General features: G+C 35.5%; 1 protein-coding gene across 1 annotated transcript in view; it reads right to left on the reverse strand.

The window, feature by feature from the left end:
* Positions 1-506: 506 nt before the first annotated feature.
* The window catches only part of GBA2 (glucosylceramidase beta 2), a 210243-nt gene continuing 183701 nt past the window's right edge, over positions 507-27048 (reverse strand). The window contains exon 18 of the mRNA XM_063453518.1: positions 507-2137. Coding sequence (XP_063309588.1) covers positions 1868-2137 — 270 coding nt within the window. The 3' untranslated portion in view covers positions 507-1867. The remainder of the gene's footprint in view (positions 2138-27048) is intronic.

Genomic DNA, 27048 nt, shown 5'->3' on the forward strand with positions numbered 1-27048 from the left:
CCAATAATATTGTCATTATAAATGATGGAGTACGACATAACTGCAGGAAGTGCAGTATAATACCTGAACCCCAATAATATTGTCATTCTAAATGATGGAGTACGACATTACTGCAGGAAGTGCTATATAATACCTGAACCCCAATAATATTGTCATTATAAATGATGGAGTACGACATTACTGCAGGAAGTGCTGTATAATACCTGAACCCAGATAATATTGTCATTATAAATGGTGGAGTAGGACATTACTGCAGGAAGTGCTATATAATACCTGAACCCCAATAATATTGTCATTATAAATGATGGAGTACGACATTACTGCAGGAAGTGCTGTATAATACCTGAACCCCGATAATAATAATCATTATAAATGGTGGAGTAGGACATTACTGCAGGAAGTGCTGTATAATACCTGAACCCAGATAATATTGTCATTATAAATGGTGGAGTAGGACATTACTGCAGGAAGTGCTATATAATACCTGAACCCCAATAATATTGTCATTATAAATGGTGGAGTACGACATTACTGCAGGAAGTGCTGTATAATACCTGAACCCCGATAATAATAATCATTATAAATGGTGGAGTAGGACATTACTGCAGGAAGTGCTGTATAATACCTGAACCCAGATAATATTGTCATTATAAATGGTGGAGTAGGACATTACTGCAGGAAGTGCTATATAATACCTGAACCCCAATAATATTGTCATTATAAATGGTGGAGTAGGACATTACTGCAGGAAGTGCTATATAATACCTGAACCCCAATAATATTGTCATTATAAATGATGGAGTACGACATTACTGCAGGAAGTGCTGTATAATACCTGAACCCCGATAATATTGTCATTATAAATGATGGAGTACGACATTACTGCAGGAAGTGCAGTATAATACCTGAACCCAGATAATATTGTCATTATAAATGATGGAGTACGACATTACTGCATGAAGTGCTATATAATACCTGAACCCAGATAATATTGTCATTATAAATGGTGGAGTAGGACATTACTGCAGGAAGTGCTATATAATACCTGAACCCCAATAATATTGTCATTATAAATGATGGCGTAGGACATTACTGCAGGAAGTGCAGTATAATACCTGAACCCCAATAATATTGTCATTATAAATGGTGGAGTAGGACATTACTGCAGGAAGTGCTATATAATACCTGAACCCCGATAATATTGTCATTATAAATGATGGAGTAGGACATTACTGCAGGAAGTGCCGTATAATACCTGAACCCCGATAATAATAATCATTATAAATGGTGGAGTAGGACATTACTGCAGGAAGTGCAGTATAATGCCTGAACCCCGATAAATATATTGTGTGACCCTGGACATTACTGGAGAAGAGGTAGTATAGCTCAGGAACCCAGAGTAACACTTTTTTTGTTCCAAGTTTTGGACACGCAGAGCAATTTGGCCCAGATTTCTTGTTAATAAAAGTGATAGCAAGATATGAAAACCATTGAGCAGCTTATTTCTCGGTGCAAGCAGAACAAATGGCCCTTTAAACAGTCACACGGTCCTTCAATATGCTCTGCTCTTCACACTAAAATTGCACTGCTCGTACGTCATACTGCAGATGTGGATTGGGTGGAGAGGTAGATTCGACAATCTAAGGCTCACAGCTGACCACAAAGAGAACCAATCCAATCATTAGTGTGGTGCATATATAAACTGGAGTTAATTGACATGTAGAATATATACATGGGATGAAGGTATCCTGGGTGAGGTACAGAAATTAAAACAGCTACAAATACGAGGGATATCTCGCGGGGAAATCTCTTCTGCTCATCGTCAACCATCTCCTTTGCAATCAGTGCTATGTTCGAGTTACAGAGCTCACTCAGCAGTCTTTTCCTTCACCGAGGGATAACCTTCACAATCCTGCACAATCTTAGCTTCGACAGGGACATGATTCAAGCTTTGGTTTTCGGCTCGTTCCTTGATTGCCAGTTGCATAGCCCAGATACTGAGTGGCCGCATGTATGCCAAGGACCGGAAAACGTTCTTCTCGCAGTACGCTTCTGGGGTTTGGAAGGACATTCCCAGTCTCTCCCATACTGTGCGATAACATCCTTCAGCAGTAACAAAGCCTTCCTGCACCAAGCCCTAAAAAAATACACACAGTATGAATATATATCTACATATAACAATAACGTGCAATATAAAAATATCAGGCTTTATAACCCCCAATAACAATATAAATATCAGGCTTTATAACCCCCAATAACAATATAAATATCAGGCTTTATAACCCCCAATAACAATATAAATATCAGGCTTTATAACCCCCAATAACAATATAAATATCAGGCGTTATAACCACCAATAACAATATAAATATCAGGCTTTATAACCACCAATAACAATATAAATATCAGGCTTTATAACCACCAATAACAATATAAATATCAGGCTTTATAACCCCCAATAACAATATAAATATCAGGCTTTATAACCACCAATAACAATATAAATATCAGACTTTATAACCCCCAATAACAATATAAATATCAGGCTTTATAACCCCCAATAACAATATAAATATCAGGCTTTATAACCCCCAATAACAATATAAATATCAGGCTTTATAACCCCCAATAACAATATAAATATCAGGCTCTATAACCCCCAATAACAATATAAATATCAGGCTTTATAACCCCCAATAACAATATAAATATCAGGCTTTATAACCCCCAATAACAATATAAATATCAGGCTTTATAACCACCAATAACAATATAAATATCAGGCTTTATAACCCCCAATAACAATATAAATATCAGACTTTATAACCACCAATAACAATATAAATATCAGGCTTTATAACCCCCAATAACAATATAAATATCAGGCTTTATAACCCCCAATAACAATATAAATATCAGGCTTTCTAACCTCCAATAACAATATAAATATCAGGCTTTATAACCCCCAATAACAATATAAATATCAGGCTTTATAACCCCCAATAACAATATAAATATCAGGCTTTATAACCCCCAATAACAATATAAATATCAGGCTTTATAACCCCCAATAACAATATAAATATCAGGCTTTATAACCCCCAATAACAATATAAATATCAGGCTTTATAACCCCCAATAACAATATAAATATCAGGCTTTATAACCCCCAATAACAATATAAATATCAGGCTTTATAACCCCCAATAACAATATAAATATCAGGCGTTATAACCCCCAATAACAATATAAATATCAGGCTTTATAACCCCCCAATAACAATATAAATATCAGGCTTTATAACCACCAATAACAATATAAATATCAGGCTTTATAACCACCAATAACAATATAAATATCAGGCTTTATAACCACCAATAACAATATAAATATCAGGCTTTATAACCCCCAATAACAATATAAATATCAGGCTTTATAACCCCCAATAACAATATAAATATCAGACTTTATAACCCCCAATAACAATATAAATATCAGTTTTTATAACCCCCAATAACAATATAAATATCAGGCTTTATAACCCCCAATAACAATATAAATATCAGGCTTTATAACCCCCAATAACAATATAAATATCAGGCTTTATAACCACCAATAACAATATAAATATCAGGCTTTATAACCCCCAATAACAATATAAATATCAGGCTTTATAACCACCAATAACAATATAAATATCAGGCTTTATAACCACCAATAACAATATAAATATCAGGCTTTATAACCCCCAATAACAATATAAATATCAGGCTTTATAACCACCAATAACAATATAAATATCAGGCTTTATAACCCCCAATAACAATATAAATATCAGACTTTATAACCCCCAATAACAATATAAATATCAGTTTTTATAACCCCCAATAACAATATAAATATCAGGCTTTATAACCCCCAATAACAATATAAATATCAGGCTTTATAACCCCCAATAACAATATAAATATCAGGCTTTATAACCACCAATAACAATATAAATATCAGGCTTTATAACCACCAATAACAATATAAATATCAGGCTTTATAACCCCCAATAACAATATAAATATCAGGCTTTATAACCACCAATAACAATATAAATATCAGGCTTTATAACCCCCAATAACAATATAAATATCAGGCGTTATAACCACCAATAACAATAAAAATATCAGGCTTTATAACCACCAATAACAATATAAATATCAGGCTCTATAACCCCCAATAAAAATATAAATATCAGGCTTTATAACCCCCAATAACAATATAAATATCAGGCTTTATAACCCCCAATAACAATATAAATATCAGGCTTTATAACCCCCAATAACAATATAAATATCAGGCTTTATAACCCCCAATAACAATATAAATATCAGGCTTTATAACCCCCAATAACAATATAAATATCAGGCTTTATAACCACCAATAACAATATAAATATCAGGCTTTATAACCCCCAATAACAATATAAATATCAGGCTTTATAACCCCCCAGTAACAATATAAATATCAGGCTTTATAACCCCCAATAACAATATAAATATCAGGCTTTATAACCCCCAATAACAATATAAATATCCGGCTTTATAACCACCAATAACAATATAAATATCAGGCTTTATAACCCCCAATAACAATATAAATATCAGGCTTTATAACCCCCAATAACAATATAAATATCAGGCTTTATAACCCCCAATAACAATATAAATATCAGGCTTTATAACCCCCAATAACAATATAAATATCAGGCTTTATAACCACCAATAACAATATAAATATCAGACTTTATAACCACCAATAACAATATAAATATCAGGCTTTATAACCACCAATAACAATATAAATATCAGACTTTATAACCCCCAATAACAATATAAATATCAGTTTTTATAACCCCCAATAACAATATCAATATCAGGCTTTATAACCCCCAATAACAATATAAATATCAGGCTTTATAACCCCCAATAACAATATAAATATCAGGCTTTATAACCACCAATAACAATATAAATATCAGGCTTTATAACCACCAATAACAATATAAATATCAGGCTTTATAACCCCCAATAACAATATAAATATCAGGCTTTATAACCACCAATAACAATATAAATATCAGACTTTATAACCCCCAATAACAATATAAATATCAGTTTTTATAACCCCCAATAACAATATAAATATCAGGCTTTATAACCCCCAATAACAATATAAATATCAGGCTTTATAACCACCAATAACAATATAAATATCAGGCTTTATAACCCCTATTACAATATAAATATCAGGCTTTATAACCCCCAATAACAATATAAATATCAGACTTTATAACCCCCAATAACAATATAAATATCAGGCTTTATAACCCTCAATAACAATATAAATATCAGGCTTTATAACCCCCAATAACAATATAAATATCAGACTTTATAACCACCGATAACCATATAGATATCAGACTTTATAACCTCCAATAACAATATAAATATCAGGCTTTATAACCCCCAATAACAATATAAATATCAGGCTTTATAACCCCCAATAACAATATAAATATCAGGCTTTATAACCACCAATAACAATATAAATATCAGGCTTTATAACCCCCAATAACAATATAAATATCAGACTTTATAACCCCCAATAACAATATAAATATCAGACTTTATAACCCCCAATAACAATATAAATATCAGACTTTATAACCACCAATAACAATATAAATATCAGGCTTTATAACCCCCAATAACAATATAAATATCAGGCTTTATAACCCCCAATAACAATATAAATAATAGGCTTTATAACCCCCAATAACAATATAAATATCAGGCTTTATAACCCCCAATAACAATATAAATATCGGGCTTTATAACCACCAATAACAATATAAACATCAGGCTTTATAACCACCAATAACAATATAAATATCAGGCTTTATAACCACCAATAACAATATAAATATCAGGCTTTATAACCACCAATAACAATATAAATATCAGGCTTTATAACCCCCAATAACAATATAAATATCAGGCTTTATAACCCCCAATAACAATATAAATATCAGGCTTTATAACCCCCCAATAACAATATAAATATCAGGCTTTATAACCCCCAATAACAATATAAATATCAGGCTTTATAACCCCCAATAACAATATAAATATCAGGCTTTATAACCACCAATAACAATATAAATATCAGGCTTTATAACCACCAATAACAATATAAATATCAGGCTTTATAACCACCAATAACAATATAAATATCAGGCTTTATAACCCCCAATAACAATATAAATATCAGACTTTATAACCCCCAATAACAATATAAATATCAGGCTTTATAACCCCCAATAACAATATAAATATCAAACTTTATAACCCCCAATAACAATATAAATATCAGGCTTTATAACCCCCAATAACAATATAAATATCAGGCTTTATAACCCCCAATAACAATATAAATATCAGGCTTTATAACCCCCAATAACAATATAAATATCAGGCTTTATAACCCCCAATAACAATATAAATATCAGGCTTTATAACCCCCAATAACAATATAAATATCAGGCTTTATAACCCCCAATAACAATATAAATATCAGGCGTTATAACCACCAATAACAATATAAATATCAGGCTTTATAACCCCCAATAACAATATAAATATCAGGCTTTATAACCCCCAATAACAATATAAATATCAGGCTTTATAACCCCCAATAACAATATAAATATCAGGCTTTATAACCCCCAATAACAATATAAATATCAGGCTTTATAACCCCCAATAACAATATAAATATCAGGCTTTATAACCCCCAATAACAATATAAATATCAAACTTTATAACCCCAATAACAATATAAATATCAGGCTTTATAACCCCCAATAACAATATAAATATCAAACTTTATAACCCCCAATAACAATATAAATATCAGGCTTTATAACCCCCAATAACAATATAAATATCAGGCTTTATAACCCCCAATAACAATATAAATATCAGGCTTTATAACCCCCAATAACAATATAAATATCAGGCTTTATAACCCCCAATAACAATATAAATATCAGGCGTTATAACCCCCAATAACAATATAAATATCAGGCTTTATAACCCCCAATAACAATATAAATATCAGGCTTTATAACCCCCAATAACAATATAAATATCAGGCTTTATAACCCCCAATAACAATATAAATATCAAACTTTATAACCCCCAATAACAATATAAATATCAGGCTTTATAACCCCCAATAACAATATAAATATCAAACTTTATAACCCCCAATAACAATATAAATATCAGGCTTTATAACCCCCAATAACAATATAAATATCAGGCTTTATAACCCCCAATAACAATATAAATATCAGGCTTTATAACCACCAATAACAATATAAATATCAGGCTTTATAACCCCCAATAACAATATAAATATCAAACTTTATAACCCCCAATAACAATATAAATATCAGGCTTTATAACCCCCAATAACAATATAAATATCAGGCTTTATAACCCCCAATAACAATATAAATATCAGGCTTTATAACCCCCAATAACAATATAAATATCAGGCTTTATAACCCCCAATAACAATATAAATATCAGGCTTTATAACCCCCAATAACAATATAAATATCAGGCTTTATAACCCCCAATAACAATATAAATATCAGGCTTTATAACCCCTAATAACAATATAAATATCAGGCTTTATAACCACCAATAACAATATAAATATCAGGCTTTATAACCACCAATAACAATATAAATATCAGGCTTTATAACCCCCAATAACAATATAAATATCAGGCTTTATAACCACCAATAACAATATAAATATCAGGCTTTATAACCCCCAATAACAATATAAATATCAGGCTTTATAACCACCAATAACAATATAAATATCAGACTTTATAACCACCAATAACAATATAAATATCAGGCGTTATAACCCCCAATAACAATATAAATATCAGGCTTTATAACCCCCGATAACAATATAAATATCAGGCTTTATAACCCCCAATAACAATATAAATATCCGGCTTTATAACCACCAATAACAATATAAATATCAGGCTTTATAACCCCCAATAACAATATAAATATCAGGCTTTATAACCCCCAATAACAATATAAATATCAGGCTTTATAACCCCCAATAACAATATAAATATCCGGCTTTATAACCCCCAATAACAATATAAATATCAGGCTTTATAACCACCAATAACAATATAAATATCAGGCTTTATAACCCCCAATAACAATATAAATATCCGGCTTTATAACCACCAATAACAATATAAATATCCGGCTTTATAACCCCAATAACAATATAAATATCCGGCTTTATAACCCCAATAACAATATAAATATCAGGCTTTATAACCACCAATAACAATATAAATATCAGGCTTTATAACCACCAATAACAATATAAATATCAGGCTTTATAACCCCCAATAACAATATAAATATCAGGCTTTATAACCCCCAATAACAATATAAATATCAGGCTTTATAACCCCCAATAACAATATAAATATCGGGCTTTATAACCCCCAATAACAATATAAATATCAGGCTTTATAACCCCCAATAACAATATAAATATCAGGCTTTATAACCACCAATAACAATATAAATATCAGGCTTTATAACCCCTAATAACAATATAAATATCAGGCTTTATAACCCCCAATAACAATATAAATATCAGGCTTTATAACCACCAATAACAATATAAATATCAGGCTTTATAACCACCAATAACAATATAAATATCAGGCTTTATAACCACCAATAACAATATAAATATCAGGCTTTATAACCCCCAATAACAATATAAATATCAGACTTTATAACCCCCAATAACAATATAAATATCAGGCTTTATAACCCCCAATAACAATATAAATATCAAACTTTATAACCCCCAATAACAATATAAATATCAGGCTTTATAACCCCCAATAACAATATAAATATCAGGCTTTATAACCCCCAATAACAATATAAATATCAGGCTTTATAACCCCCAATAACAATATAAATATCAGGCTTTATAACCCCCAATAACAATATAAATATCAGGCTTTATAACCCCCAATAACAATATAAATATCAGGCTTTATAACCCCCAATAACAATATAAATATCAGGCGTTATAACCACCAATAACAATATAAATATCAGGCTTTATAACCCCCAATAACAATATAAATATCAGGCTTTATAACCCCCAATAACAATATAAATATCAGGCTTTATAACCCCCAATAACAATATAAATATCAGGCTTTATAACCCCCAATAACAATATAAATATCAGGCTTTATAACCCCCAATAACAATATAAATATCAGGCTTTATAACCCCCAATAACAATATAAATATCAAACTTTATAACCCCCAATAACAATATAAATATCAGGCTTTATAACCCCCAATAACAATATAAATATCAAACTTTATAACCCCCAATAACAATATAAATATCAGGCTTTATAACCCCCAATAACAATATAAATATCAGGCTTTATAACCCCCAATAACAATATAAATATCAGGCTTTATAACCCCCAATAACAATATAAATATCAGGCTTTATAACCCCCAATAACAATATAAATATCAGGCGTTATAACCCCCAATAACAATATAAATATCAGGCTTTATAACCCCCAATAACAATATAAATATCAGGCTTTATAACCCCCAATAACAATATAAATATCAGGCTTTATAACCCCCAATAACAATATAAATATCAAACTTTATAACCCCCAATAACAATATAAATATCAGGCTTTATAACCCCCAATAACAATATAAATATCAAACTTTATAACCCCCAATAACAATATAAATATCAGGCTTTATAACCCCCAATAACAATATAAATATCAGGCTTTATAACCCCCAATAACAATATAAATATCAGGCTTTATAACCACCAATAACAATATAAATATCAGGCTTTATAACCCCCAATAACAATATAAATATCAAACTTTATAACCCCCAATAACAATATAAATATCAGGCTTTATAACCCCCAATAACAATATAAATATCAGGCTTTATAACCCCCAATAACAATATAAATATCAGGCTTTATAACCCCCAATAACAATATAAATATCAGGCTTTATAACCCCCAATAACAATATAAATATCAGGCTTTATAACCCCCAATAACAATATAAATATCAGGCTTTATAACCCCCAATAACAATATAAATATCAGGCTTTATAACCCCTAATAACAATATAAATATCAGGCTTTATAACCACCAATAACAATATAAATATCAGGCTTTATAACCACCAATAACAATATAAATATCAGGCTTTATAACCCCCAATAACAATATAAATATCAGGCTTTATAACCACCAATAACAATATAAATATCAGGCTTTATAACCCCCAATAACAATATAAATATCAGGCTTTATAACCACCAATAACAATATAAATATCAGACTTTATAACCACCAATAACAATATAAATATCAGGCGTTATAACCCCCAATAACAATATAAATATCAGGCTTTATAACCCCCGATAACAATATAAATATCAGGCTTTATAACCCCCAATAACAATATAAATATCCGGCTTTATAACCACCAATAACAATATAAATATCAGGCTTTATAACCCCCAATAACAATATAAATATCAGGCTTTATAACCCCCAATAACAATATAAATATCAGGCTTTATAACCCCCAATAACAATATAAATATCCGGCTTTATAACCCCCAATAACAATATAAATATCAGGCTTTATAACCACCAATAACAATATAAATATCAGGCTTTATAACCCCCGATAACAATATAAATATCAGGCTTTATAACCCCCAATAACAATATAAATATCCGGCTTTATAACCACCAATAACAATATAAATATCCGGCTTTATAACCCCAATAACAATATAAATATCCGGCTTTATAACCCCAATAACAATATAAATATCAGGCTTTATAACCACCAATAACAATATAAATATCAGGCTTTATAACCACCAATAACAATATAAATATCAGGCTTTATAACCCCCAATAACAATATAAATATCAGGCTTTATAACCCCCAATAACAATATAAATATCAGGCTTTATAACCCCCAATAACAATATAAATATCGGGCTTTATAACCCCCAATAACAATATAAATATCAGGCTTTATAACCCCCAATAACAATATAAATATCAGGCTTTATAACCACCAATAACTGTGATGTAATTCCAGTAAAATACAAGTTTAGCAGGCTAAGATTGCCACAAGGCATATGTATGTATATGTGTTTGTAGTATCAGTTAGTTAATAACACGTAGCTAAGATACTGTTATCACTGTACTGACCAGGTGCAGGAATGTAAGAACTGGAATTACGCGTCCCTCTCCTTTGTATCAGATGAGCCACGTGGTTAGACCGGATGGATGAGTTTAGACTCTATTTATTAAATAGGTTAAGGGTATGTGTGGGTGTAGTTAATTGTGGGAGGAGCTACAGTGCTATATAAGGAATGTACTCTATGTATTCAGTACTCAGACTTTGCTGTATTTTGGTGACGCTAGTCCCTCTGAGTCCCGATCGGTGATCCAATAAAGAATCTCTTCCTTCCTGAAGAAACCTGTGTCCATCTCTCTGTGCTTGGCTTCCGTCAGTTTCTCCGGTATCATTTGGTGCATTGGCCGGGAAGCTCATCGTTCAACGGTAGCTGAGAGGCAGAGGCGTGAGACGGTCTATCTTTGCCCACGTTCTCTACGGCTGCACCCCTGAACTTCTGCGTGGACCTCCCTTCGTCTCGGCGCCACTGGTCTGTTGTCCAGGAGATCATCGGCCTCTACGTGAGAAGTGCTGGGGTGTCCCCGTCGATGAGTGTGAACTCAGGTTCAGGAACGAGGAGGTAAGACAACTGCTGTTTTAGACGGCAGGACCCACTAGGGGTATACCGATTGTGCGGTAGGCCCAAAGGGGTTTTGAATCTGTGTATCTGCCCCCTCTGTCGGAGGGAAGGAGCGAAGGCGCACCGCTCGATCGAACGCTCTTTAGTCAGACCGTTTGATTTGGTTAGTCAGGCGGGGTCCTGGTGTAAGATAGCCCTAGCCGGACACCGGTGTCTTGTCTAGACTAGCGTTCTAGGGTGTATATTACGTTCGCTAGGTCGGAGGGACCGGGAGACTAAGCGGCGCCTGTGTAAATTCGGTTCGCTAGTTCTCATCCTATCTGGGCTAAGTGGGAAGGCGTGTAAATTTGGAACCCACTAGACTTTTGATAGTGCGACTAAGAGGCGCCTGTGTAAATTCGGTTCTCTAGCTCGCTATATATGTGGTGATTGGGCAGTGTGGCTAACCAAAACGGGTGTATATAGTTTTAGGTAGTCCATTCAAGGTACTGGCCAATAGTTTAGTTGGGAATTGTAAATGTGTTAACGATTGTTTTAGTAAAGTGTATATCTTGTTAGATAGCGCGAGCTCAGCCGTCTAGCGAGAGTGTTAATAGTGTGTTGCTGTATTATAGTGCACGGTACCATAACCCTGTATATTTACTGACATTATATAATAAGTACTAATCATTGTCGTCCATTGCATGTTTAACACCATAACCACTAATAATTGTATTGTGACCTTAACTTGTGCTTTGACCTATGCTAACCGTACTGTAACCGCTATTTGTAAAAGACGATGTTACTGGGGTGTGTTATAGACGGGTAATTCGTATATAGAGAATTATAGCGTGGGTGACTGTATAGTTACGCCAAAGGGCATAATATTGATTATATAGTGACTGGTGTAACAGCTGTGTGTGTACGGGAATTCCCTGAGTGTTTATTGTTATTGTGTACGTTTCACTTGGTAACCGTACCACGTGGTGCTGTTGCCAGAGGAAACGGGTGTGACTGTTGAATAGTACGCGTGTATAGTATTCGTTGTCGACGACGTTCCATTGTTAAGTATGGGTGCGTCGCAGTCAACGATTCCGGATCCCTTAGGATGTATGGTTAAGAATTTTAAAAAGGGATTCAAAGTTTGTGATTTTGGGGTAAAGATGTCTCCTGTACGTTTGGTCACTTTGTGTACTAGGGAGTGGCCTACTTTGGTTGCGGCATGGCCGCCACGTGGCAGTTTGGATCCAACTCTGGTACAGCGCTTACACGTGGCTGTATCGGGTAGGCCTGAACTTTACGGCCAGTTTCCTTATATTGACTGTTGGAGACAGGCCGTAAATGACTCGCCAAAATGGCTCCAGACATGCCACGAGGAGCAGTGTCGCCTCATGGTAGCTAGGACTTGCTCGTCCACTAGGACTGGTGTTAGGCCCATTTTGGACACGCCCCCTGAGTCCGAGATCCCTTTGCCGCCCCCTTACTTTCCGTTAAGAAGAAGTGACGCAAACGCAGGAAGTCCTGCACCCCTCCCCTCATTACCCTCATCCACTTCCGCTTCCTCCTCCAGTACAGGATCCACCCCCCCTCGTACTAAATCTCCCCTTCCGGAACCAGAATCCACCCCCATTAGAAACGAATATCCTGATTTGGCGCCACTTCAGACTTCCGGTCAAGCTTCATCTAGCTCGGCTCGAAGTGTTTTATTTACGACCTTTTCCCAAAACCGACCTCCCACATCCCCATACCCTATCTCTCCCCGACCGGAACCCATGACTGACGCCTCTCTACGTAGCCCCATCCAAACCCGACAGTTGACTGGTGCCCAACAATTAAAGCACTATCAGATGCCTCTTCGTCTGAATCCCGGGTCAGCTTATATCGATGCCGCAGGTCAAATGGCACACGCTGACCCAGTCTTCGTATATGTCCCATTTACCACAACCGATCTTTTAAACTGGAAGACCCATAATTCCTCGTATACTGAGAAACCACAAGCTATGACTGATCTGTTCACCTCAATAGTACAGACGCATAATCCGACATGGGCTGATTGCCAGCAGTTACTAATGACTTTATTTAACAATGAGGAAAGGACAAGAATAAATCAAGCAGCCATTAAAGCATTAGAGGATAGAGCCCGTGCTTTGAACCAAGCCAATCCAGCAGCATGGGCCGCGACACACTATCCCAACACCGATCCCGATTGGAACGTAAATGGTGCTGATATGGTTCAACTCAGAGCCTATAGAGACGCTATAATTGCTGGCATGAAAGCCGGAGGAAAGAAAGCCATTAACATGTCGAAGACAGTTGAGGTGATCCAGAAAAGCGATGAAGCGCCCAGTGTCTTTTATGACCGATTATTGGAGGCATACCGCTTGTATACCCCCTTTAATCCGGAAGACGCAGACAATTCCCGAATGGTTAACTCCGCCTTTGTCAGCCAAGCATACGGAGATATTAAGCGCAAGCTACAAAAGTTAGAAGGGTTTGCAGGTATGTCCATCACCCAACTAATGGAGGTAGCAAATAAGGTCTATATGAACAGGGATACAGAAAGTAAGAAAGAGGAAGAGCGCAAGATGCGTAAAAAGGCTGATATGCTAGCGGTAGCGATCGCAGGCGTAGATAAACGGGGCCCAGATAGAGGCAATAATAGATGGAGTAGGGAGCCTTTGAGTAGGGATCAGTGTGCGTATTGCAAGGAAGAAGGGCATTGGAGGAACGAATGTCCGCAAAGAGAGCAGTACGAGAGAGACCAACCCAGGGCAGGCTACGGAAACTTTAGAGGTAGAGCGAGAGGTAGAGGAGGCCCCGGAGGGAGTAATGGTTATAGAGGGAGTAATGGGAACAGAGGAAGTGTTAGAGAAGACAGGTATATTCCAGCAGCGCAAAGGTCCCGCGATAGAGAAGGTAGGGACTTTGTAGGATTGGCTGACACTGTCATGGAGGACTATTGATACCGACCGGGCTCCATCCCCCTTGGTCGAGCGGAGCCTATGGTCGATGTATCAATAGGGGGGGAAAAGGAGTGCGTTCATGATCGACACTGGTGCTGAACATTCAGTGGTGACTAATCTAGTTGCTCCTCCATCTGGAAGGACTATTACTGTGATAGGAGCAACTGGAAGAAGTGCTGAAAAACCGGTTCTTAAAAGTCGACTCTGTACATTGGGAGGCCACGTAGTAAAACACCAATTCCTTTATATGCCTGAATGTCCAGTCCAATTGCTGGGACGTGATATGCTATCAAAATTACAAGCGCAGATTACGTTCCTACCAAATGGAACAACATCCTTAAAGTTTAATGGACCTTCAGGTATTATGACTTTATCCGTACCAAAGGAAGAAGAGTGGCGACTTTATACAGTGTTGACTAGCCAAAACCCTAGGAGTGATGAGACATTGTTTAACATACCAGGAGTTTGAGCAGAGAACAACCCACCAGGACTGGCCCGCAATATTCCACCAATAAAAATTGAACTGAAACATGGGGTTTATCCAGTGAGCCTAAGACAATATCACATTCCGCAGAAGGCTAAGAAGAACATCCAATCCTATCTGGATAAGTTCATACGGTATGGTATCCTAAAATTCTGTACTTCCCCCTGGAACACCCCATTGCTGCCTGTTCAAAAGCCCGGTACAGATGAGTATCGACCTGTACAGGACTTAAGAGCAGTCAATGATGCGGTTGTTAGCATACATCCAGTTGTACCCAATCCATATAACCTGCTTGCTTTAATTCCGGGCAGGGCTACTTACTTCACAGTCTTAGATCTCAAAGATGCCTTCTTTTGCCTCCGAATTGCCGCAGAAAGCCAATGTATTTTCGCTTTCCAATGGGAGAACGCTGTAACGGGCTCAAAACGCCAAATGACTTGGACAAGACTGCCCCAAGGGTTTAAAAATTCACCTACCCTATTTGGTTCAGCTCTAAGTCAAGATCTACTGGATTTCGAGTCTATCCCAGGAGAATGTGTATTGTTACAATATGTAGATGACTTGTTGATAGCAGCAGTTACAAAAGAAAAATGTCAGCAAGCAACGCACGATCTACTACATATTCTCTGGAAGGCAGGATACAAGGTGTCCAGGAAGAAGGCTCAGTTGTGTTTGCCAACTGTCAAGTATCTGGGATTCCATATCTCTGAAGGTCAAAGGATTATGGGGCCAGAGAGAAAAGAAGCTGTCTGCCAAATACCAATACCCAAGAATAGAAGACAAGTGCGAGAATTCTTGGGGGCAGCAGGCTTCTGTAGGATATGGATTCCCAGCTATGCGATACTGGCAAAACCTCTGTACGCAGCCATCAAAGGTACAGAGCACGACCCCTTCTTATGGACCCAAGAACAGCAAACGGCATTTGAAGATGTGAAGAAGGCTTTGATGAGTGCCCCAGCATTAGGTCTACCTGATCACACACGACCATTCTACTTATATGTACACGAGCAAAGAAGAATGGCTGTGGGAGTATTGACACAGTACTTGGGATCATGGCAAAGACCTGTTGCCTACATGTCTAAGCAACTGGATGCAGTGGCCAGCGGACTTCCACCTTGTCTAAGAGCCGTAGCTGCAGCCGCCCTGCTAGTAGCTGAAGCCGATAAACTCACTCTGGGTCAAGAACTTTATGTACGAGTCCCACATGCAGTACAGACGTTGTTGGATTACAAAGGAAATCATTGGTTTAGTAACAGCCGTATGACCAAGTATCAAGCAATGTTGTGTGAAAACCCAAGAGTGCATTTAGAGACTGTAAACACCTTAAATCCAGCTACCCTTTTGCCGCAACCTACTGAAAGTCAACATGATTGTTTGGAAGTAATGGATGAAGTATTTTCAAGTAGACCAGATCTTCGTGATTTTCCCATCCAGAACCCCGATGTTCAATATTACACCGACGGCAGTAGTTATGTGAAAGAAGGGATCCGCTATGCAGGATATGCAGTGACAACAATAGACAAGGTGATAGAAGCTCGGCCACTGGCGAAAGGAACATCAGCACAAAAGGCAGAATTAATAGCACTAACACGAGCGTTACAATTGGCTGAAGGTTTAAGAGTAAATATCTATACGGACTCTAAGTATGCGTTTTTAACCACTCATGCCCACGGAGCTTTGTATAAAGAAAGAGGACTACTGAATTCAGAAGGCAAAGAAATCAAGTACGCAGCTGAAATCCTACAACTATTGGAAGCAGTGTGGGAGCCGAAAGAAGTCGGTATCATACATTGTCGAGCGCATCTGAGAGGAGATGGTGATGTAACCAAGGGAAATCGGATGGCAGATAGTGCAGCTAAGCGTGCTGCTGAATCAGGAAGACAGGAGTATGTGGGGCATATAGCTGCTCTTATACCAACTCCACTGTCCCAATGGACTCCAGTTTATACAGCTCAAGAAGAGGAGTGGTTAAAGACTGAACCGGGAAAGTATTTGGAGAACAAGTGGTATCAGCTAGAAGATGGAAGAATAGTCATACCAGCATCACTAGCGGTAGAAATTGTCCAAAATTATCACAACGGGACACATTCTGGGAGAGACAGTACTGAAGAATCTCTCAGGAAACATTTCTACATACCAAGATTGTCCAACTTGACTCAGGCCATTGTACGCAGATGTGTAACGTGTGCTAAGAATAATGCAAGACAAGGACCAGTAAAGCCACCAGGAGTCCAGTTTATGGGGGGACTCCCCATGTCCGATCTACAAATAGACTTTACAGTAATGCCTAAATCGGGTGGACATCGTTACCTGTTGGTAATTGTGTGCACCTATTCAGGCTGGGTAGAAGCATGTCCTACTCGTACAGAGAAAGCAGGAGAAGTTGTAAGATTCCTGCTACGAGAAATAATACCCCGATATGGACTACCCTGTTCTATAGGATCGGACAATGGTCCAGCTTTTGTTCATCAGTGCCTACAACAACTGACTCATATGCTTGGTATAAAGTGGAGGCTTCATACTGCATATAGACCCCAGAGTTCTGGTAAGGTAGAGAGAATGAATAGAACTATAAAGAACCAGTTGGCTAAAATGTGTCAGGAAACCCAACTTAAGTGGAACGTTCTCTTACCCATAGCTTTATTGCGAATCCGCAGTACCCCTACCAGAAGGATGGGCCTCTCTCCTTTTGAAATCATGTATGGGCGACCACCTCCCGTACTTGGTAACTTAAGGGGGGACTTGAGTCAGTTGGGAGAAGGAATTACCCGGCAGCAGGTTGTAGAGTTGGGTAAGACTATGGAGGAGGTACAGAAATGGGTACAAGATAGATTACCTGTGAATATTTATCCCCCTGTTCATAGTTATCATCCAGGAGATCAAGTGTGGATTAAAGAGTGGAATAATGTACCGTTAGGGCCCAAGTGGAGAGGTCCTTATGTTGTTCTTTTGTCTACCCCTACAGCAATAAAAGTAGCAGAAGTGACTCCGTGGATACATCACTCCAGGGTTAAACCAGCAGCAGTCGATTCTTGGCAAATTACAGCAGATCCAGAGAATCCCTGCAAGATCCGGTTGAAACGCACTACTCAGTCGGAGTAACGAGGAATTATTGTGGATTACAAATTTTATTGTTACAGGTGTGAGTGAGAAGGCCATAATAAAGCCTGTCCGCTTACCAACACATAGTGTATAAGCCAGGAAAGTCTCGAAGGGACACCTGTGAAGACGAGCAGAACTCCATTCCCTGCAGCCCTCACATCCTGGAAGCTGAGGTTCCATCGCACGGACGAAGACTGAGGATGACGGCGAAAGATGTGCTTTTGATTGTGTTTATTTATATGTGTTTTTATATTCAGGAAGGTAGAGGTACCGACACTCCTAGCTGTGAGGTATGCATTAAGACTACGAGAACAGGTAACCATATTTCCCAAACCCTAATTTGGCATTCACAATACGAATGTAAAGGAGAGGTATCAAGATGTAGATACCTAAATATAGACTATAGTGTGTGCCATTTAGGAGTAGGAGAACCTAAGTGCTTCAGTCCAGAGTATCAACCTCGTACAATTTGGTTGACTCTCAGGAATGGAGATCCTCAGGGGACCCTAATTAATAAGACGGTGTTAGAATCCGTACATTCTTCGGGTGTTCTGCTATTTGATGCATGTAAGGCGATATCAAGTGGTAGAAAACCGTGGGGATCTTAGATGGGAGAGGACGTATGGGTCTAATGATAAATATATTTGTCCCAGTAGTAAAAATAAATATGTGAGTCCTAGATGCCCAAATAAAGACTATAACTTTTGTCCATATTGGTCTTGTGTGGGGTGGGCGACTTGGGGACAGACAGTAGATAAAGACATGATAGTGACTAAGTTGCCGACTAGCCCTTATTGTAAGTCTATGGAATGCAACCCAGTCCATATACTTATTAATAACCCCGACAAGTTCCTAGATAAGTATGGAAATTGATTTGGGTTTCAGATATACGGGACGGGTTTAGATCCTGGGACATTATTGTTTATAGGAATAGAGACTGATACGGTATCCTCCCAGACTCATCAAGTATACCATTCCTTTTATGAAGAGATGAGTATAGATAATAAGATCCCCCATAACGCTAAAAACCTGTTCATTGACCTAGCTGAGAGTATTGCCGGTAGTCTTAATGTTACCAACTGCTATGTGTGTGGAGGTACTAACATGGGAGACCAATGGCCTTGGGAAGCAAAGGAGGTAATGTCCGGTTCTGAGGCAGTTGACCAACTAATATCTACACAAGCCGATTATCATATGAGTGTTAGAGGTAAATCTGAGTGGAGATTAAAGACCTCCATCATAGGTTATGTTTGCATAGCAAGGAAAGGAATAATGTATAATACTTCTGTAGGAGAATTAACTTGTCTAGGGCAAAAAGCTTATGATGATGATACAAAGAATACAACTTGGTGGTCGGCTTCAAATGTCTCAGAACCATCTAACCCGTTTGCTAGATATGCCAATTTAAAGGATGTGTGGTTTGATTTATCCATCACATCTACCTGGAGAGCCCCAGCAAATTTGTACTGGATCTGTGGTAAGAAAGCCTATTCGGAGTTGCCACAGGACTGGGAAGGGGCATGTGTGTTGGGTATGCTCAAACCATCCTTCTTCTTGTTACCGATTGAAACAGGTGAGACTTTAGGTGTTAAAGTGTATGATGTGAATCATAGGAAGAAAAGGGGACCCTTAGAGATAGGCACCTGGGAAGATAATGAATGGCCTCCCCAGCGTATCATAGATTATTATGGGCCAGCCACGTGGGCGGAAGATGGTACCTTTGGTTATAGAACCCCTATTTATATGCTCAACCGTATTATAAGATTACAGGCGGTGGTTGAGATTATTACTAATGAGACCTCACAAGCGCTCAATCTTCTAGCGAAGCATAATACCAGGATGAGGACAGCAGTGTACCAAAATAGATTAGCCTTGGATTACCTTTTGGCAGTAGAGGGAGGTGTATGTGGGAAGTTTAACCTGAGCAATTGCTGTCTTCAAATAGATGACGAAGGGCAAGCAATAGCTGAGCTTACTAGCCATATGGTTAAACTAGCGCATGTGCCTACTCAGGTATGGAAAGGGTACAATCCAAGTAGTTGGTTTGGTAGCTGGTATGAGTGGTTTGGAGGGCTTAAGGCAGTGGTAGGTGGAGTCCTACTGATTTTACTGTTGTGTCTACTCCTACCGTGTCTTATACCCTTAGTAGTTAGGTCTGTGCAAAGCCTGATAGGAAGTATAGCAGAGAGGAAGGCTGCTGCACAGATAATGGCGATATATAAGTATAAGGCTCTAGATCAAGGAGAACCAATGCAGGAAGATGAGTGTTAAAAGATTCACATCATAAGATAAGTCTGGTCTGGTTCATGGTAACCTGAGGTATATGCAAACCAAGGTTAAGTGATGCCTCAAGTAATTGTGAAATATCAGAGGCATCAAAGGGGGGAATGTGATGTAATTCCAGTAAAATACAAGTTTAGCAGGCTAAGATTGCCACAAGGCATATGTATGTATATGTGTTTGTAGTATCAGTTAGTTAATAACACGTAGCTAAGATACTGTTATCACTGTACTGACCAGGTGCAGGAATGTAAGAACTGGAATTACGCGTCCCTCTCCTTTGTATCAGATGAGCCACGTGGTTAGACCGGATGGATGAGTTTAGACTCTATTTATTAAATAGGTTAAGGGTATGTGTGGGTGTAGTTAATTGTGGGAGGAGCTACAGTGCTATATAAGGAATGTACTCTATGTATTCAGTACTCAGACTTTGCTGTATTTTGGTGACGCTAGTCCCTCTGAGTCCCGATCGGTGATCCAATAAAGAATCTCTTCCTTCCTGAAGAAACCTGTGTCCATCTCTCTGTGCTTGGCTTCCGTCAGTTTCTCCGGTATCATAACAATATAAATATCAGGCTTTATAACCCCCAATAACAATATAAATATCAGGCTTTATAACCCCCAATAACAATATAAATATCAAACTTTATAACCCCCAATAACAATATAAATATCAGGCTTGATAACCCCCAATAACAATATAAATATCAAACTTTATAACCCCCAATAACAATATAAATATCAGGCTTTATAACCCCCAATAACAATATAAATATCAGGCTTTATAACCCCCAATAACAATATAAATATCAAACTTTATAACCCCCAATAACAATATAAATATCAGGCTTTATAACCCCCAATAACAATATAAATATCAGGCTTTATAACCCCCAATAACAATATAAATATCAGGCTTTATAACCCCCAATAACAATATAAATATCAGGCTTTATAACCCCCAATAACAATATAAATATCAGGCTTTATAACCCCCAATAACAATATAAATATCAGGCTTTATAACCCCCAATAACAATATAAATATCAGGCTTTATAACCCCCAATAACAATATAAATATCAGGCTTTATAACCCCCAATAACAATATAAATATCAGGCTTTATAACCCCCAATAACAATATAAATATCAGGCTTTATAACCCCTAATAACAATATAAATATCAGGCTTTATAACCACCAATAACAATATAAATATCAGGCTTTATAACCACCAATAACAATATAAATATCAGGCTTTATAACCCCCAATAACAATATAAATATCAGGCTTTATAACCACCAATAACAATATAAATATCAGGCTTTATAACCCCCAATAACAATATAAATATCAGGCTTTATAACCACCAATAACAATATAAATATCAGACTTTATAACCACCAATAACAATATAAATATCAGGCGTTATAACCCCCAATAACAATATAAATATCAGGCTTTATAACCCCCGATAACAATATAAATATCAGGCTTTATAACCCCCAATAACAATATAAATATCCGGCTTTATAACCACCAATAACAATATAAATATCAGGCTTTATAACCCCCAATAACAATATAAATATCAGGCTTTATAACCCCCAATAACAATATAAATATCAGGCTTTATAACCCCCAATAACAATATAAATATCCGGCTTTATAACCCCCAATAACAATATAAATATCAGGCTTTATAACCACCAATAACAATATAAATATCAGGCTTTATAACCCCCGATAACAATATAAATATCAGGCTTTATAACCCCCAATAACAATATAAATATCCGGCTTTATAACCACCAATAACAATATAAATATCCGGCTTTATAACCCCAATAACAATATAAATATCCGGCTTTATAACCCCAATAACAATATAAATATCAGGCTTTATAACCACCAATAACAATATAAATATCAGGCTTTATAACCACCAATAACAATATAAATATCAGGCTTTATAACCCCCAATAACAATATAAATATCAGGCTTTATAACCACCAATAACAATATAAATATCAGGCTTTATAACCCCCAATAACAATATAAATATCGGGCTTTATAACCCCCAATAACAATATAAATATCAGGCTTTATAACCCCCAATAACAATATAAATATCAGGCTTTATAACCACCAATAACAATATAAATATCAGGCTTTATAACCCCCAATAACAATATAAATATCAGGCTTTATAACCACCAATAACAATATAAATATCAGGCTTTATAACCCCCAATAACAATATAAATATCCGGCTTTATAACCCCCAATAACAATATAAATATCAGGCTTTATAACCACCAATAACAATATAAATATCAGACTTTATAACCCCCAATAACAATATAAATATCAGGCTTTATAACCACCAATAACAATATAAATATCAGGCTTTATAACCACCAATAACAATATAAATATCAGGCTTTATAACCACCAATAACAATATAAATATCAGGCTTTATAACCCCCAATAACAATATAAATATCAGGCTTTATAACCCCCAATAACAATATAAATATCAGGCTTTATAACCCCCAATAACAATATAAATATCGGGCTTTATAACCCCCAATAACAATATAAATATCAGGCTCTATAACCCCCAATAACAATATAAATATCAGACTTTATAACCCCCAATAACAATATAAATATCAGGCTTTATAACCCCCAATAACAATATAAATATCAGGCTTTATAACCACCAATAACAATATAAATATCAGGCTTTATAACCCCCAATAACAATATAAATATCAGGCTTTATAACCCCCAATAACAATATAAATATCAGGCTTTATAACCCCCAATAACAATATAAATATCAGGCTTTATAACCACCAATAACAATATAAATATCAGGCTTTATAACCCCCAATAACAATATAAATATCGGGCTTTATAACCACCAATAACAATATAAACATCAGGCTTTATAACCACCAATAACAATATAAATATCAGGCTTTATAACCACCAATAACAATATAAATATCAGGCTTTATAACCACCAATAACAATATAAATATCAGGCTTTATAACCCCCAATAACAATATAAATATCAGGCTTTATAACCCCCAATAACAATATAAATATCAGGCTTTATAACCCCCAATAACAATATAAATATCAGGCTTTATAACCCCCAATAACAATATAAATATCAGGCTTTATAACCCCCAATAACAATATAAATATCAGGCTTTATAACCCCCAATAACAATATAAATATCAGGCTTTATAACCCCCAATAACAATATAAATATCAGGCTTTATAACCCCCAATAACAATATAAATATCAGGCTTTATAACCCCCAATAACAATATAAATATCAGGCTTTATAACCCCCAATAACAATATAAATATCAGGCTTTATAACCCCCAATAACAATATAAATATCAGGCTTTATAACCCCTAATAACAATATAAATATCAGGCTTTATAACCACCAATAACAATATAAATATCAGGCTTTATAACCACCAATAACAATATAAATATCAGGCTTTATAACCCCCAATAACAATATAAATATCAGGCTTTATAACCACCAATAACAATATAAATATCAGGCTTTATAACCCCCAATAACAATATAAATATCAGGCTTTATAACCACCAATAACAATATAAATATCAGACTTTATAACCACCAATAACAATATAAATATCAGGCGTTATAACCCCCAATAACAATATAAATATCAGGCTTTATAACCCCCGATAACAATATAAATATCAGGCTTTATAACCCCCAATAACAATATAAATATCCGGCTTTATAACCACCAATAACAATATAAATATCAGGCTTTATAACCCCCAATAACAATATAAATATCAGGCTTTATAACCCCCAATAACAATATAAATATCAGGCTTTATAACCCCCAATAACAATATAAATATCCGGCTTTATAACCCCCAATAACAATATAAATATCAGGCTTTATAACCACCAATAACAATATAAATATCAGGCTTTATAACCCCCGATAACAATATAAATATCAGGCTTTATAACCCCCAATAACAATATAAATATCCGGCTTTATAACCACCAATAACAATATAAATATCCGGCTTTATAACCCCAATAACAATATAAATATCCGGCTTTATAACCCCAATAACAATATAAATATCAGGCTTTATAACCACCAATAACAATATAAATATCAGGCTTTATAACCACCAATAACAATATAAATATCAGGCTTCATAACCCCCAATAACAATATAAATATCAGGCTTTATAACCACCAATAACAATTTAAATATCAGGCTTTATAACCCCCAATAACAATATAAATATCGGGCTTTATAACCCCCAATAACAATATAAATATCAGGCTTTATAACCCCCAATAACAATATAAATATCAGGCTTTATAACCACCAATAACAATATAAATATCCGGCTTTATAACCCCAATAACAATATAAATATCCGGCTTTATAACCCCAATAACAATATAAATATCAGGCTTTATAACCACCAATAACAATATAAATATCAGGCTTTATAACCACCAATAACAATATAAATATCAGGCTTTATAACCCCCAATAACAATATAAATATCAGGCTTTATAACCACCAATAACAATATAAATATCAGGCTTTATAACCCCCAATAACAATATAAATATCGGGCTTTATAACCCCCAATAACAATATAAATATCAGGCTTTATAACCCCCAATAACAATATAAATATCAGGCTTTATAACCACCAATAACAATATAAATATCAGGCTTTATAACCCCCAATAACAATATAAATATCAGGCTTTATAACCACCAATAACAATATAAATATCAGGCTTTATAACCCCCAATAACAATATAAATATCCGGCTTTATAACCCCCAATAACAATATAAATATCAGGCTTTATAACCACCAATAACAATATAAATATCAGACTTTATAACCCCCAATAACAATATAAATATCAGGCTTTATAACCACCAATAACAATATAAATATCAGGCTTTATAACCACCAATAACAATATAAATATCAGGCTTTATAACCACCAATAACAATATAAATATCAGGCTTTATAACCCCCAATAACAATATAAATATCAGGCTTTATAACCCCCAATAACAATATAAATATCAGGCTTTATAACCCCCAATAACAATATAAATATCGGGCTTTATAACCCCCAATAACAATATAAATATCAGGCTCTATAACCCCCAATAACAATATAAATATCAGACTTTATAACCCCCAATAACAATATAAATATCAGGCTTTATAACCCCCAATAACAATATAAATATCAGGCTTTATAACCACCAATAACAATATAAATATCAGGCTTTATAACCCCCAATAACAATATAAATATCAGGCTTTATAACCCCCAATAACAATATAAATATCAGGCTTTATAACCCCCAATAACAATATAAATATCAGGCTTTATAACCACCAATAACAATATAAATATCAGGCTTTATAACCCCCAATAACAATATAAATATCGGGCTTTATAACCACCAATAACAATATAAACATCAGGCTTTATAACCACCAATAACAATATAAATATCAGGCTTTATAACCACCAATAACAATATAAATATCAGGCTTTATAACCACCAATAACAATATAAATATCAGGCTTTATAACAACCAATAACAATATAAATATCAGGCTTTATAACCCCCAATAACAATATAAATATCAGGCTTTATAACCCCCAATAACAATATAAATATCAGGCTTTATAACCCCCAATAACAATATAAATATCAGGCTTTATAACCCCCAATAACAATATAAATATCAGGCTTTATAACCCCCAATAACAATATAAATATCAGGCTTTATAACCCCCAATAACAATATAAATATCAGGCTTTATAACCCCCAATAACAATATAAATATCAGGCTTTATAACCCCCAATAACAATATAAATATCAGGCTTTATAACCCCCAATAACAATATAAATATCAGGCTTTATAACCCCCAATAACAATATAAATATCAGGCTTTATAACCCCCAATAACAATATAAATATCAGGCTTTATAACCCCTAATAACAATATAAATATCAGGCTTTATAACCACCAATAACAATATAAATATCAGGCTTTATAACCACCAATAACAATATAAATATCAGGCTTTATAACCCCCAATAACAATATAAATATCAGGCTTTATAACCACCAATAACAATATAAATATCAGGCTTTATAACCCCCAA

Source organism: Pelobates fuscus, chromosome 5 (genome assembly GCF_036172605.1).
Source record: "Pelobates fuscus isolate aPelFus1 chromosome 5, aPelFus1.pri, whole genome shotgun sequence".
NCBI classification, from domain to species: domain Eukaryota; kingdom Metazoa; phylum Chordata; class Amphibia; order Anura; family Pelobatidae; genus Pelobates; species Pelobates fuscus.